The 17,085-nt window shown below is 39.6% G+C and overlaps 1 protein-coding gene across 1 annotated transcript in view; it reads left to right on the top strand.

Annotated features, from left to right (window-relative positions):
- TMEFF1 (transmembrane protein with EGF-like and two follistatin-like domains 1) overlaps positions 1-17,085 on the top strand; it is a gene marked incomplete at its 5' end in the record, with an annotated part of 104,240 nt that overhangs the window by 83,235 nt on the left and 3,920 nt on the right. The window contains 2 exons of the mRNA XM_006886973.1: positions 6,174-6,297; positions 15,201-15,359. Of these exons, the coding sequence (XP_006887035.1) occupies positions 6,174-6,297; positions 15,201-15,359 (283 nt within the window). The remainder of the gene's footprint in view (positions 1-6,173; positions 6,298-15,200; positions 15,360-17,085) is intronic.

Raw genomic sequence — 17,085 nt, forward strand, 5'->3', positions numbered from 1 at the left:
ATTCCATTGTGTGAATATACCACAGCTTCTCTATCCATTCGCTTGTTGATGGGCACTTAGGTTGTTTCCAACGCTTTGCTATTGTGAACAAAGCTCAATAAACATGGGTATGCATATATCTGCTTGGGTGGCAGGTATGGTCTCTTTGGGGCATATTCTCCGTAGTGGAATTGCTGGGTCAAATGGTATCTCTGTTTGCAACTTTTTGAGAAGCACCATACCGCCTTCCCTGGTGGTTGCACCATTTTACACTCCCTTGAACAGTGAATAAGGGTGCCAGTTTCTCCACAATCTCGCCAGCATTTGTTGCTTACTGTTCTGTTAAATTTTGCTATTCTTATTGGAGTGAGATGATATCTCATAGTTGTTTTGTAATTCAACTTTTTTTATGTGCCCTTTTAGAAAGTCTTGAAATATTGGTCTTAATCAAAATGTTTATTTCAGTTAAGATTGTGAACCAGATGATAAAACCCCTGAGCACCATGATGAGGAAGCTTAGATGGCTTTGCTGGGAGAAAGGCTTGGGCTTCTGTTGTTGTTGTTGTTATGTGCCGTCGAGTCACTTGTGACTCATAGCGACCCTATGTACAACAGCCCTAAACCCTGCTCTATCCTGTGCCAATCGTCTCTGACACTCCCATCCTGATTACCCCAGTCAGTGAATCAACCCACCTCATAGAGGGCCTCCCCCTCCTGCACTGTCCCTCCACCCTCCCAAGCATGATGTCCTTCTCCAAGCACCGGTCTCTCCTCACAGCATGTCCAAAGTATTTTAGACCCTGGGCTTCTGCTGTTGTTGTCGCAGGCGACTCATAGCGACCTTCTAGGGTAGAAAAATGTTGGGAGATGAGAGTGGGATGGTGGTCTGGTGAGGACATGGTAAAAGTATCAGAGGAGGGAAGGGAAGTGGGTCGAGGAAGTAATTTGGTTTTGGCATATCAAAGAGGTAAATGAAATGTTTTCTAAGGGTGTAGTTGAGAAAGTGTATGGGTTTATTTGAAGTGTGTCTCACTGGGCAAAGTGGAAAGGCTAGTAGAGGAAGACCTGGGGTTGGTTTAGAGAAGAGTGGAGGTTAGAAATAAAAGGATGGGCCGAATTGAAGGGAGCATAGGTGTGTAGAGAATTATTGATAATGGCTACAGAGCAGACAGGGAAGGATGTGCGGAGTGATAAGTTCGTTATGAGATTTAGAGTTAGGAAGAAAGAATTGGTATTGTAAGTCTTAACGAGGGAAGTTTCTAGAAGTAATGGGCCCTGGCTCAGTGTTGATGAAGTTTTGACTTCAGTGGTTACCTTCCGCTTGTATGTCTCAGTTGTTGACAGCAACTCTGCACTGTTTATTTTGGCGAAGCATGCTAAGACTCGGAATAAGCAGCAGTGCAGCAACCTGTGAAGACAAGCTGTCCTGTGTTGGGTTTGGTCTGACATCACTTAGAACTGTACTGTCCTTTGTATTTGAAAACACTTCTGCTGGTGGTTCCTTGTTTTTCTTTTTTAAGGAATGCTTCTGTGAGTGGAAGAGGAAGGGGTGACTGAGTATGCTTTTTGTATTGAGCACACACAGGCATTGTTCAGAGATCAACAGTTGCAGCTGCTTTTAATCACTTGCTGAAGGGCATTGGAGAGGATTCTTCTGTGCTCAGTGTTTGCCTGTGGTGGCTTCCTCTTTGCCATGGTTTTTGTAAACATTTTATTCTATCCTTAAAGCCTTTTCCTCTGATATTTGAGGATATCTAAATTGCTTTGGCTACAGATTAGGTACTTGCACATTCCATTTTTATCTGTTCACTATATACATTTCCTTTTGATTTGGTGACATAATCATAGTCTAGTGGCCAAGAGTAATCAGGCTTAGTTTTCCATTTGAAAGCTATGTGGCTGGTCACAAAGGGACAAATGCTATATGGTGCCACTGTTGTAGAATGAGGATGACATCGGGGTTAGGGTAAGACTGAGAAAAACTGGATGAATTATGTTTACTGCATTGAAGTTTATGGGGGAGAGAATAGTTTAAAAGTATTATATTTTAGGGCATTATGTTTATCATAAGAGGATGGAATGAGGGTGGCAGAGTGGATTATATTTGGGGTTGGGGGTGGGGTTGGCAGATGTGCGGGGACGATTGTGTACCATTGAGGGAGTTTTTCTTTTGCTTTTCAAGGAGCGGAGCAAACTGGGGTGGCGGGGAGGGTACAACGATGAATGAACGGAATTCCAAAATCTCTGTAGATGTTAATTGAAATGAAAAATAAATAATGAATTTTTTTTAAGCTATATGGCTGGGAAAAGAGTAGATCGATAATGAATACTGCAGTAAACCAGATGGGGTGAAAACTATCCAAAAGGAATATATGATTAGGCATTATATATTTGTGACAGCAGTCTAGAACAAGGGGTGCATTGAGTAACGGTCTGGGTTAGGGGGAAGAAGCAGTGCAACAATGAATAAAAAAAGGAAAGAAGAGAATAACAAAGAATAGTAAATAATAGGCTGTATCGCTTCTGGATGTATATGTGAAAATTCCAAATAAAATTGTAGAATTTTTTTTTAAAAAAGCTGTATGGCCTGTCTCTTCCTTAATTTTTATGTTTGTAAAGTGGAGGCATTTGTGGCTATGGCCTAGGATTACTTTGACTATTAAATGGTACATCACTGAATTTATGATAGATGCTGTATGATGCTTACTTAGCATTATTGTTAGCCTGGCTGTGTTGAGAGGTCTCACCACTGGTGAGAGGGCCCATATTGCTATTTAATATGGTTCATGAGTGACATAAGTAGGACATTTATCCCTTTTCCAGTTACTTATCGAGTGCCCTGCAGTCTGTCAGGTGCTTTCATATACTTGTGAGAGCTGTTTAATCCTTGTAACAGTCATGTTGTCTTTACTTTATGGAGGTGAAATAAGCTGTAGTATTTTGTGGCTGATACAGAATTGCAGAGCAGAGACTAGAATATAGACTTTCTGAGCCTAAGCCTTAGTGTTGTTCACATTGTTTCATAGTTAGTCTAAAATGTTCTTCTTTTTCCTTTAATTTTCTTGAAGAACATTAATCCACTCTGAACTGTTACTTTATCAGATTCTCAGGTTTGTTCTCTACCCTTGATTTTTCTCTTAATCATAAATTCCATATACCCATTGAACTTTCTACTTAAATTTTATTTGTCCAGTGACTTCCTCAAACTCTAGCCGCTATTTTCAAGCTTGGAATGTATGAGATATTAATAAATGCTTTTTGGAAGATCAAAGATCATAATTTAAACTCTGTTTACTACACTTTCTCTCTTAAATCTCCTCCTGTTAGTTCAAATGTAGCATTGTTTTACATAATTCTATACTTTAAGAGCATCTTCAATGAAAAGGACAGATCACTTCTAAATACTGAATTGTCCTGGCGCTAGTGCCAGGCACCACTCTTAGAAAGTCATTCTTGCAAACTTCACTTGTTTAGAAAAGGACATTAAAAAAGGCTGGTAGGCAGTGGGGGCCACGACACAGAGGAATCTGCCCTAAGTTCATTCAACATAAGGGTGATGTGACAAATAATGGAAGGAACTATATTATAATGAATGGAAGGAACTATATTATAATGAATTCTTCATGTCTGGGGCCATTCAAGTAGAAGCTAACTCTCAAGGATACAACTGAAGTTCTGTCTTCATTTGACTGAATGGAATTCCAGAATTCTTTGTTATCTGAGTTTCTGAGATTGTTCATTTTTCCAAAGCATCTCTCAAGTTTTATTTATTTGTTTCCTTGTAGCACTACTGTCTGTTTTATCTCTCTTCCTCATTCTGTGTAACTTAGCATTTCATAGCCACGTGTTTGGATTACATGATAACCTCTGAATTGGTGCCTGTCTTTGTGCTGCCTACTTTATTTTGTCCACACTGGATATCTAATGAATTTTGTTTAGAGTTCTTTAATGGCATATAGTTTACATATCATAAAGCATACATTCATTGGTTTTGAATACATTTCAGCAATGTTGAAACCATTACCATAATCTAATTTTAGAATGTTTTCATCAGCCACAACAGTTATATCTATTAGCAGTCAACTCCCATGCCTCCTAATTCCCAGCCTTAGGCAGACACTCTCTTTTTTTTTTTTGGTTTTCAGGTTTTTATTGGGGGCTGCGGGGGTGGGGGCATCCTCAGAGGTGCTCACAGTTTCTTCAGCCACTCCAGGCTGGGACCCAGGGGGTCCTCGGGGTGGCTGGGCACATCAGGCATGTTCCTATCATCCCAGAGGGGCACTGGGTAGCTGTAGGGGGTGATCTCATTGATCATGGAGGCATACTTGGTGTAGGGGCTTAACGAGGGCAGAATTACAGCGAGACCCGCGATGGTGAAGGACACGACCAGCACCGGCTCCTTGGCCCAGGCATTCTTGAGGAAGGTTGCGAGTCTAGTCACCATGGTGGCCTCCATGGCAGCAGCAGCAACAGCCCACTCTCAGTTTTTGATGTTGTTGTTGTTGGGTACTGTTAAGGCAGAACTGGCCCCTCTTAGCTAACCCTCCTTCTGTGGATTTCCCAGGGCAGTAAATTGCTTAGGAGGAGACAGCCTGTCTTTATCGCACAGAGCATCTGGTGGATTTTCATTGAGCTGCTCTGCACCTAAAAGGCCTTTAGCATCTTTCTCATCAATAAAATTAAGAAAATATTTCACACTTAGATTTGTTAATGTTTGTCATAATCTGATACAGTACAGTATACTTTCCCAACCTTGATTTGTACCCTTTCTTTACTTGAATGTCCAGCTGATTTGCTTCTTGGTCTTCCCTTTGTTGTTTTTGTGTGCAGTTGAGTTGGAACTGACCCATAGCAGACCCTCCATCAGGATTTCAGGGACAGTAAATCACGGGGTGGGGTGGGGTGGGGCAAGATTGCCCATCCTTCTCCTGCCAAGTAGTTGGTGTATTCAGATAGCTTACCTTAGGGATTGCAGCACAGCTTCTTAACACTAGGCTACCGGTGCTCCCTAGGGTCTTCCCCGTAGCTTCCACCATTCTCTCATTTGTTTATACTTTTGCTATGAGGAATTGAATTTAAGTCCTACCCAACTTATGGCTCTTTTCCCACGTAATCTTCTTGTGTATCGTTGAGTCAGAACCGACTTGTAGCTGACCCGTAGCTGACCCTCCGAAAGGTTTTCAGAGGCAGTTGATTGCATATGAGGAGATTGCCTATCCTATATTTCCCTTTGGCTTTGAATTTCTTTTTGTAGCATTCAGTATTTGTAAAACCTTCTTTTGCCATTTAATTGTAAACTAGTACATAGGAGTTCTCCCTTGTGGTATTCATTATTTCATATGTATATATTGATTCCCTAAATGGATTATAGATTTCTTGAGGCCAGGGACCATGCATGCCTTTTATATTCTTTATAGCTTAGCTCAGCATATGGCTATGCACAGAAATAGTTTGGAAGTGTATTAGAATGAGTAATGCTGGAGTTGAGGACAGTGCTGAATTGGGGCTCTGTGACAGCCACAGATTTTAGAGCTTTACCCAACATGTCCATGTTTCATATGGCTCCATTGTTTGAGAGAGCATTATTTTGATAGTAGGGTTTTTTTTCTTCCCCCCTGCCCCCAATTCACCCAGCAGATGCTGATGGTGCTCAAAACTCAATATATTTGATTATTTTTCCCCAAAAGAAGCTTTTCACCTCCAAATTTTGTAGCCCCCTAACTTGTTCCCTGCCATTCCGGTGTTCTTTGATATCAGTCTTGCAGCCCTCACATGAACTATCAGAGTGAGTCACTTTCCCTGCTAGCTAATGCTGGATATGCTATCTTTTGTCATAGAGCTAATCTTTGTTTTACACACACGATTGATTAATTTCACAAGGCATAATTTTATTTGGCAGATAGATTTTAAACAGTGGCTCATAGTGGCCTCATCTTGTAAATTATTATATTTAAATGTTTTGGATGTTCTTAAATGCTTCGAATCTAAATCTACTACTCTCTCTCTCTCTCTCTATCTCTCTGTGTGATGAGAATGATTCCAACCACTTTAAATTAATTTCCTCTCAAATTACGCAACAAATAGGTGACCAGGAATAGATGTATGATCAGCCGTATAAATTTTGAAAGAGTCTATGCTTTTTCTATTTGCTTTTCACTTCACTTTTTTAGTGACCTGGTTTATGTTCTTTTAAGATGCAAGTGATCAAAGAGAAGATGTTTATATGGGAAACCACATGCCTTGCCCTGAAAACCTCAATGGTTATTGCATCCACGGGAAATGTGAATTCATCTATTCGACTCAGAAGGCTTCTTGTAGGTAAGTCAATACCTCCAGGTTAGTGGTGAGAAATTTTCCCATTAAACAATCACTGTCCTATAGAGGACAATGAAATATGGATAAACTGTTATTAAAAAGCATTATTTACTTTTACAGGTTCACTTAGACAAGTGAAAAAAGAAGTTGTATGACTTGGGATAGAATTTGACAAGGAATATGTACACACAAAAACACAGATTGTGTCAAGAGTTTGGAATTGTGGGTTAACATATTTTAAAATAAAATTTTGTTATTTTTAATGTAAAAACCAAATATACCATATTACAACACTGATTTTTAGGCAATCTGTGACAGTATGGTTTGTTGTTACTACTGTTGTTATGTGCTGTTGAGTTGCCTGTGACTCACTCATAGCAACCCTCTGTACAACAGCCCTAAAACCTGCTCTATCCTGTACCAATCTCATTGTCTCTGACACATTTACCATTACCCTAGTCACTGAAGCAATCCATCTCATCGAGGTTCTTCCTCTATACGCTGTCCCTCCACCCTCCCAAGCATGACATCTCTCTCCAAGGACTGGTCCCTCCTGACTTCATCCTCTCTAGAATGAAACTGTTAATTCTCCTGTCAGTCCATAGTATATTCAGTACTTTTCTCCAGCACCACAGTTCAAAGGCATCAGTTTTCCTTCTGTCATCCCTAGTCATTGATCGTCCAGCTATCTGACCCATAGCAAGCAATTGCAAAGACTATGGCCTATATCAGGTACACCTTAGTCTCCAGACTGGCATCGTTGCTTTTCAGTACTTTGGAGAGGTCTCTGACAGCAGACTTTCCCAATGCAATTTGTCTTTTAATTTCCTGGCTGCTGGTACCAAGAGTATTGACGATTGTGGAGCCAAGCAAACTAAAGCTGTTAACAGTCTCAATCTCTTCTCCGTCTGTCATGATGCTGCCAGTCAGCCCAGTGGTGCGAATCTTTGTTTTCTTGATGTTGAGCTTCAATCCATGTTGAAGGCTGCAGTCCTTGACCTTCTGCAGCAATTTTTCAAGTCCTCCTCAGTTTCAGCAAGCAGGGTTGTGTCATCTGCATAATGCAAGTTGTTGATGAGTCTTCTACCAATCCTAATGCCACATTTCTTCTCATAGAGTCCAGCCTCTCGGATAATCTGTTCTGCATATAGATTGAAAAGGTATGGAGACAGAATACATCCCTGCTGTATACCCTTCCCAGGATTGAACCATGCAGTATTTCCTTGCTCTCTTCTGACGACTGTCTCCAAGTCCAAGTATGGATTTCGCATAAGTGTGATCAAGTGTTCTGGGATTCCCATTCTTCTCAGAGTTAGCCACAGTTTATTGTGTTCCACACAGTCAAACGCCTACGCATAGTCAATGAAACACAGATAGACATTCCTCCGGTACTCCCTGCTTTCAGCCAATATCCATCTAACATTAGCTATAATATATACCCCTAGTATTTAGAGGTATCAATATGGATTGAGGCTCAATGTCAAGAAGACAAAGATTCTCACCACTGGACCAATTGGCAGCATCAGGATGGATGGTGAAGAGATTGAGATTGTACACAGCTTTAGTTTGCTTGGCTCCATAGTCAACAGTCTTGGCACCAGCAGCCAGGAAATTAAAAGGCACATTGCAATGGGAAAGTCTGCTATTAGGGACCTCTCCAAAGTGCTGAATAGCAATGGTGTCTCTTTGGAGGCTAAGGTGCGTCTGATACAGGCCATGGTCTTCGCAGTCACCTGTTATGCATCAGAGAGTTGGACAATGACCAAGGAGGATAGAAGGAGAATTGATGCCTTTGAGCAGTGGTGTTGGAGAAGAGTATTGAGAATACCATGGACTGCTAGGAAAACAAACAGATTTGTCCTGGAAAGGGTTAAACCAGGTGGCTCCTTGGAGGCAAGGATTCTGAGGCTCCGTCTAACATACTTTGGACATGTTGTGAGGAGAGGCTGGTCCTTACAGAGGGACATCTTGCTTGGGAGGGTGGAGGGACGGCACAGGAGAGGAAGGCCCTCTATGAGGTGGATTGATTCAGTGACTGGGATAATTGGGATGGGAGTGTCAGAGACAGTGCGATTGGCACAGGACAGAGCGGAGGTTAGGGCTGTTGTACATAGGGTCACTGTGAGTCGCAGGCGACTCAACGGCACATAACAACAGCAACAACAGTATTTAGAGAGGCTAAAAAATGGATTATAAGAGCAGGAGAATATTCCAGTGAAATAAAAGACAAGGCAAAATAAATGAATAAAGAAAGGGAATGGGATATCAAAGAACCAAATAGGATGTGTTGTTGTTGATTGTTGCCGAGTTGAGCACGACTCATAGCAACCCTATAAACAAAAGTCCTGAAGCCTTTCTATAGCTATCATCATTTATCAAATTTCAGAGTTTCCAGAGACATGTTGTTTAGGAAGTGGATGTGGGAGATACTAAAATTCCACAAAGGTAACTTGTTCAAAATCAACTTCCTAATATTTGTCCTCTGCCATCCCATCCAGTTTGGTTCATGACAACCTTCTATAGGTTTCTGAGGCTGTAAATCTTTGTGGGAAGAAACTTTCTCCTCTGAAACAGTTGGTGGATTTAAGCCATTGATCTTTCTGATAATGCACTACATCACCAAGGTTCCTTTAATAACACCTACCCTGTAATAATAAAGTACAGGAGAAAGATAGGCAGTCTCTTCCTCTGTAAGTTACAGCCTCTGAAAACCCACTGGCGGGCCAGCTGTGAATCATTTCTGATGCAGCAGTACATAACAACAGCAATAACAGTAATGAGCTTAATTTCTGATTTTTTCCTACTCAGCCCAGTGCTCTTTCATCTTAGCACGGTGCTGCTTGCTGCCCCTTCTCCTAAGGCTTCGTGTTCCTATTGCTGCTGCTGTGAGGAGCTCACCCTCTAAGGCCTGGGATTAGTCTAGTCGGTCAGGTAATGAGGAGACAGCTTTCATTCTATCCACTCTTGCCTCCTGTGGTTACTTGGCATGAATACTTTTACCCATTGTCTTATGCTGTAGTCTTCGGGGAGCTGTGATTCTGAGCAAAAGGGTGCGTCTCTCAGGTGATTCAAATACACCAGTACCTCCTTGGGAGGTAAAGGAGTGATTCTGTCCTTTGTGGTTTGTAGCATTTCAGAGGGAAATGCTGTGCAGGGCCAGCCAAGATGCAGTTCTTACTCAACAGCAATGAGTTTTGAACTTTTTTTAGTTAAACTATCAAAACATGAAGAAATAGTACTGGACATCACTTTTTTTGTTCTGTTTCTGTAGACGACGTTGCCTCTTTCTTGCCAGTTAGGACAAAGCACATTTTTGGGAAGCAAGCCTCAAGTTCATTCTGTTACTTTAGCTGCTTGCTCTTGGCCTCCTACTTCCTGCTTAGAAAACATGAAAGTATAATACATTGTTAGTGCTTGATTAATTCTTGATTTAAACAATTTAAAATACCATGACTTGGATCAGGCACACCTTACTTAGTCTTTGAATTGATATCCTTGTTTTTTAACATGTTGGAAAGGTATTTAACAGCAGATTTCCCCAGTGCAACTTGTCTTTTGATTTCTTGGCTGCTGCTAACACAAGTTTTTATTTTGAGTCCAAGTAAAATGAAATAATTGATGGCTTCAATCTTTATCTGTCATGATGGTACCTATTGGTTTTTTCCCTTGATGTTGAGATACAACCCATATTGAAGGCTGTAGTCATCTTTGCCACACAGGTTGTTAATAAGTCTTCCTCTAATCCTGATGCCACATTTTTATTATTATAGTTCAGTGTCTAAAATGGTTTGCCCATCATATAGATCAAATAGGTATGGAGAAAGTATACAACCTGATGGATACCTTTCCTGATTTTGAACCATTTCCTTGTTTTCTTCTGCCCATTGCTTTTTACTTTGTCTATATGTAGGTTTCTCATGAGCATAATTAATTGTTCTAGGATTCCCATTTTTCTCAGTGTTAGCTATAATTTGGTAAGAGCCACACAGTGAGATGTCTTTGACAACTAATAAAGCACAAGTGGTGTGGTTTCCTCAGGGGTGGGCACTCGGCTGTACAGTATGACCTGTTTTCTTCTGTACATGTAAGCATTTTTAAATGCTTAGGGGGGAAAATACATAAATAAGGCTCTAGCTCCTTCAGTCAGAGCCCCCCTTCTTAGATATATTTGAGGTGATGTGGACTTTTATAAAACCCCTATAGTAAGGGGGCATTATTGGGGGCGTTAGGTTGAAAATTTTTCGTGAGATTTAGGAAAGGACAGAGTGTGAAAGTTCCATGAGACAAAGAACATAGAAGAGAAGATGGTTAGAATATGTATCTACTTTGTTCATTTATAAATACATCCCAAATACCCACATCACTACTCGTCACATAGCAGGTGCTCAGCGCTCCGTAGACAAGTGTTAATTGGATGGGTGAATGAATGAGTGCAGGAAGCCACGAGAAGGAGTGAGATCACTGTGTAGGATATGAGGAATGAAAATAGAGGTGGAGGATCAAAGCCTTGGTTATACCTTTATTCCGTCACATAGAAGGTTAATACTTCCATTTTCTGCATCATAGTATCATAACAAAGACAATTCTCAGGAAATATTACCTAGGGTAGGATTGCTTGAACAATATATGATCTGGATAGTCTTTCTGATATTCTGGTTTTAATCTTTTCATTAAGCTAAATCTTGAGAGACCTGCACGTCAAAGATACTGTTAGGGCTCCCTGTGGAGCTGGTTTTATTATACTGAGCTTTGAGTTTTGGCTGTTAACCTACCATGGAAGACATTATTTTAAAATCCTATGAGACTTTGTTATTGAATTTATTGCAGTTCTCTTGTTGAGAATGATATGCTCTAAATCAGATGGTGGTATTTTAAAATGAGGATCAATGAGATAACGTTCTCTTGGGTTTAATAACGCTAGTAGTACTCTAACTTCTGAACAGTTGGTCTGATTTTGTCTTATGGAGACTGTATTTTGTGTCAGTGATTATAGGATTTTTTTTCCACCATATATCAGTAGGTTTTAGTATATTCACAAAATTGTGCAACCATCATCACTGTCTACTTCAGAATAATTACAAGAAGAAACACTTACTTTTAGCTGTCATTCCTCAATACTCTCATCCTCACTAGTACCAAACAACTGCTAGTTTTGGAGCTTTTTTCTTTTAAATTAAATTTATTATTCATTTCAGTAAAAATTTACAGAGACTTTGGATTTCCATTCATTCATTGTTGCACTTTTCTCCCCTTCCAACCCTCCCCTCTGGTACACTACCCTCTTGGAAAAGTAAAAGAAAAATTCTTTCGTTGTTTTACAGTCCCTCCCCCAGGTCCACTCCACCATGTAGCCTTCGCTCTAGACTCCTGTCATGACAAAAATACCTAGTCACATATCCCTTTTAAACAGTTTGCTCCCTCATCTGTTTCAAAGCAGTATACATTATTGAACCCATCTTTCTCAGTCTCCCCCAACCCCAAGGTCAGTCCTGTTTTACAATAGTGGCACCATGTAATATTTGTCCTTTTGTGACTGAGATACTTCATTCAGCATAATGTCCTCTAGAGTCACCCATTTTGAATAATATTGCATGAGTTCCTTGTTTTTCAGTGTAGTGTAGTATTCCATTGTATGAATATACCACAGCTTCTCTATCCATTCGTTTGTAGATGGGCACTTAGGTTGTTTCCACCTCCTTGCTATTATGAACAAAGCTTCAATGTGTGCATATATCTTCTTGGATGTTAGTTATGGTCTCTTTGGGGTGTATTCCTAGTAGTGGAACTGCTGGGTCAAATGGTATCTCATTTGTAACTTTTTGAGAAAGCACCATACTGCCTTCCCCAGTGGTTGCACCATTTTACACTCCCACCACCAGTGAATAAGGGTTCCAGTTTCTCCACAACCTCGCCAGCATTTGTTGCTCGCTGTTCTGTTAAATTTTGCTATTCTGACTGGGGTGAGATGATATCTCATAGTTGTTTTAAGTTTTGGAGCTTTTTTGTTTGTTTGTTTCTGTATAATTGTTTGATATGAACTTGTGATAATAATAGAATTATTTAAGAAGTGGTCTTTTTTTAGCTGGTTCCTTTCATTTAGCATAGTATTTTTAAGGTCCATCCATGTTGGAATATTGTTGTTATATACCGTTGGGTTAGAACTAACTCATACCTAACACTCTAATGGGTGGGTGTTCAGAGGCAGCAATTCACATGGGAGGAGACTGCCCATCTTCTCCCATATAGCAGCAGGTGGGTTGGAACCGTGTGCCTTTGGGTTCACAACACAGCTCCTTACCACTAAGCCACCAGACCTACCTGTGTTGTAATATGTATCAGCATTTCACTTCATTTTATGGCCAAATATTACATTCCATTCTGTAGATGATACTAAATTTAGTTTATCTTTTCCTCAACTGATGGACATCTTGGTTGTATTTTAACCTTCACTATATAATGCCTCTGTAAATAAAAAATGAAGCCAAACTCACTCACTGCCTATGAGTCACTTCTGAGCAGTGGTGATTCTCTGTACGGCTTCTAGGGTTGTAGATCTGTGTGAGGAGATGCCCATCTGTCTCCTAGCGAGGAGCTGGTAGGTTTGAACCACTGATATTTTGATTAGCATTCCAGCACTGTGCACTATAATACACTGTGTCATCTGGTCTCTCTTTACTGGCTGTGGGTATTTTATTCAATTTTTGTTTGGACATTTATTCTCATTTCCTTCTGGTTGGGTCAGTACCTAGAAATGGAATTGTTGGATCAAATGCCAAATCTATGTCTAAGTTTTTAAGGATTTTTTTTTAAATGTATTACACTGTTGGGAGCTCTGGTGGCCTAGTGGCAAGAAGCTGCACTGCGATCCTAGAGATGCCCGGTTCAAATCCACCAGATGCCCTACTGGAAAAGGAGGGACAATCTCCTCCTGTACCAGTCAGATCCAATTTGATGGCACACACACACACAGAAACAAAAGAAAAAGAAAAAAGAATTCCACATGGATCCATCTCTGCTTTACTACTTCCTTTGTTTATCTGCTAGGAAGCTTCTAACCCTATGTGAAGTCTGTGGTAGGTATCTGGAACCTTAGGGTCTGGGTTAGAGTGTTCATCTCATCAGTTGGTGGCTTCCATTTATTTCTGTCCTGTAAACATGTTATTATGTTTTGTGGACATTGTTATAAGCTGCTTCAAATTCTTTTTATAAGAGATGTAACACATTTAATACATACATTATTCCTGCACTTAAGATGTTTTATTAATCAGTTCTAACTGAAGCTTGACTAATTAATACATTTCGCTTCCTTTAGCTAAAAAAAGTATTTTCTGTTAAAGATCTTAAATGTTTGCCGTGCCAAATTATTACCATTAACTGACATTGCTGCCTTTTTATTTATTTACTTATAATTGGAATTCAGATAATTTCTGAGATTAGTGGTTGCTTGACTGTTAGCTCCATTTATGTCATGAATAAATTATTTTTATCTGCCCTGCATCCTAAAGTACTATATTTTATATACTGAAAAACATCTAGGATGTATTTGACAGTATGTTCAGTCAACTGTAAATATTTCTACGTATTTATTCACTCATCTAATTTTCAGATTCTATCTTAAGAAATAATACCAAATGTAGAAAAGAGAACCATTTACCAAGATGTTCACTATGCCTAATTTATATTTTAGAAAATTTTGAGAAGAAATATATATATTAGAGTGAAGAATTGATAAATTCAGACTTCTTGCTATCAAGTTAGAAATTACTCAGAGTTGACCCTCCAGTGGGTTTTCCAGGCTGTAAATCACAGTAGAAAAGATTAGCCATCTTTCGTCTGAGGAACTACTGATGAATTTGAACCTCCAAAGAGACTGGCCTGTCTGTAAAGAGTCAACACCATGAACTATGTCACCAGAGCTTCAAGGAACAGAGAAATGGCATAGTCTGTAGGCATTTGTACTGCTAACTCAGAGGTGGCTGGTTCAAATCCACCCTCCCTCCAATCCCCCCCCCCCAGGGGGAAAGATTGACAGTCTCCTTATATGCCGTTTACAATTTCCGAAAACCTGCTGGAGGGTCAGTTATCAGTTGGTTCCGACTAATTGTTCTAGACCAGTTGGTTCCAGCAATGAGTATATTAATAGCTACTGGAGGGTAATATACATCATTTTAAATAATGCTAGTAAGAACTTTTTAAAGTACAAAATTAGAAAAGTTAGAGGCTGCTGAAAAGAGTACTATAAGAGATGTTACATTGTTCAGTACTGTGTAGTGGGAATCAACTCAGTTGACCCTCTTTAAGTAGGTTTCCAGAAGCAGTAATTTGCATAGGAGGAGACTGCCCATTTTTCTCCAGTGGAGCAACTGATGGGTTTGAACCATTTGTGCTAAGAATGCAACTCCTTAAACTTAGGCTGTCAGAGCTCCCTACGTGTAAAATATATGCCTCAAGAAGACTTTAAGGAAATCACAAATGGAAATTACCCCCCGGAGACTGTTTGATCATATATGATTATATCTATCTCTAGATAGATATGTTGTTGTTGTTATGTGCCGTCGAGTCACTTGCGACTCATAGCGATCCTATGTACAGCAGCCCTAAACTCCGCTCTGTCCTGTGCCAATCGCACTGTCTCTGACACTCCCATCCCAATTATCCCAGTCACTGAATCAATCCACCTCATAGAGGGCCTTCCTCTCCTGTGCCGTCCCTCCACCCTCCCAAGCAAGAAGGATTGGCCATCTACTTCTGAAATAGCAGGCTTCTGAAAACCCTATGTAACCTAGATAGATATAGATACATAAAATAAGTCTTTCATATTCTTTAAAAATCCTAGGATTATTGAGGTTTGTAATTCTTTTTTTAGGTTTGTAATTCTTATGTGACTATTTCCTTTTCTCTTTCAGATGTGAATCTGGTTACACTGGACAACACTGTGAAAAGACAGACTTTAGTATTCTCTATGTGGTGCCAAGTCGGCAAAAGCTCACTCACGTCCTTATTGCAGCAATTATTGGAGCTGTACAGATTGCCATTATAGTAGCAATTGTCATGTGTATAACAAGGTAGGTATTGATGTAAGAACGAGCAGTTTTAAATTAGAGGTGGATCGTTTGGAGCGTGCACAAAATTAAAAGAGCTCTGCCAAGAAGAATCTTAGGTAGAAATTTCTTTGTGGGTTGACCTTTCCCCATTTTTCTTCTTTAGAATGTAGGCAGAAACTCATTTCCAGGGCTAAAACTATATATGGGCTTCATAATATATACGAGGGAGTATGAGAAGAATCAGTGATGTAGATAAATTTAGGAACCTTGAAATATGTACCTTCTTTGAGTATTGCATTCAGAGCCAATAGTGATATTAGCTGTATTTCTGGAATGGTCTATCCATGCACCGAAGGGCCAGATAGCCTCTTTTTAAGCCGTGGAGAATGCAAGATGTTTATGCACTAAGAATATACTTTATCCATAGTAAGTATAATATGGAAGGTTAGATAAAATTTGTGTATGTTATCATCTTACAATTTGAGTCACAATAGGCAATACATTTCAAAACTGTCATAAAGAAATCCTCTCATCATAAATTAAAAGGATTTATTGACATAAAATGGTGATTTTTTTTCCCCAAGTTGACTGAAACTAGGGAAGTGAGAACAGAATCCATTATGAGGAAAGTCGGAGACAATTGAGTTCAGTTTGAACTGTGTTTCTTCTCAAAGTTCCCATTTACCCAGATCTGTTTTCTGGCTTCTTGAGTCCCTTCTTGCTTGTTGCCTTTCCATCCTTCTCATAAGATTGGGGTCTGAAATCCCAGGAGCATCTCTTTTCTCTCCCTTATTATTCTACGTGTACAGTTGGAGCTTATCAAGCACAGATATTGGCAGGTCAAGGAGAATTCGTGGTCCATTACATACAGCACCTGGCCCTTAATAGTCTTAGTCATCTATAGCAAATCTAGAAATGACTTTACAAAAGTCCTCTGAATAATAGTTTTTCTAAAATCTAGGCAGTAAAATCAGTGCAGTAGGCTCTAAAGTAAGTATATTTTCTAAAACAGATAATATGCCCTTACACAAGACTGTTGATTATGAAATTAGTAGATTAAATTAGAAGCACAGTGGCATGACAAATAATTCCAGAAGAAAAAAAGAAAATTACTCAAACATATAACTACAAGGTTAGTTAGCTGTGGCCATTTCTTACAGACTCATCCAACAACTAAAAAGTGCTTAGATTTGTATTAAGTGCTGATGGTGTTCATATTGCAGCCTCTTGGGAGACATATTTACAGAATAATGGCATCTCCTCAAAATAAAGTTTGATCTGGAGTTTGTAACAGTTAAGCAGGGATGGGGAACACCATTTTTTGAGCCTGAATGTGAGGGGTCATCTGCAGAATACATCGGAGTAGGGAAAGTATAAGACAGGGAGACCTTTTAAGACATTATTGAAGAGTGGGATATTGAGTTACTTGAGTAGTGAAAGCAAAAAAGATCAGGGAACATTTGAGACTTGTTGATAGTGCCGTATGTAAGATCAAAGGGTCTTAGAACCTGTGGGAAGCAACCCTGAGTTTACCACGTCATTCTGAAGAATGAAGTCCTGAGATGGGACTTTGCTTTTTCAAAGTCATAGAGCTAGAGCCACATTCATACAATTTCTCAGTCAATTGGCTTGTTTAAATTAATTTTATGCTTTTGTATTCAGTGTTACAATCCTCAATTACTAAATTAATACTCTCTGCTTGCTACCTTCTAAATTATATCTTCAATCCTTATTGCACTCCTAGACA

Source organism: Elephantulus edwardii, unplaced genomic scaffold (assembly GCF_000299155.1).
Source record: "Elephantulus edwardii isolate Elephantulus edwardi_28Jun2011 unplaced genomic scaffold, EleEdw1.0 scaffold00052, whole genome shotgun sequence".
Taxonomy (NCBI): Eukaryota; Metazoa; Chordata; class Mammalia; order Macroscelidea; family Macroscelididae; genus Elephantulus; species Elephantulus edwardii.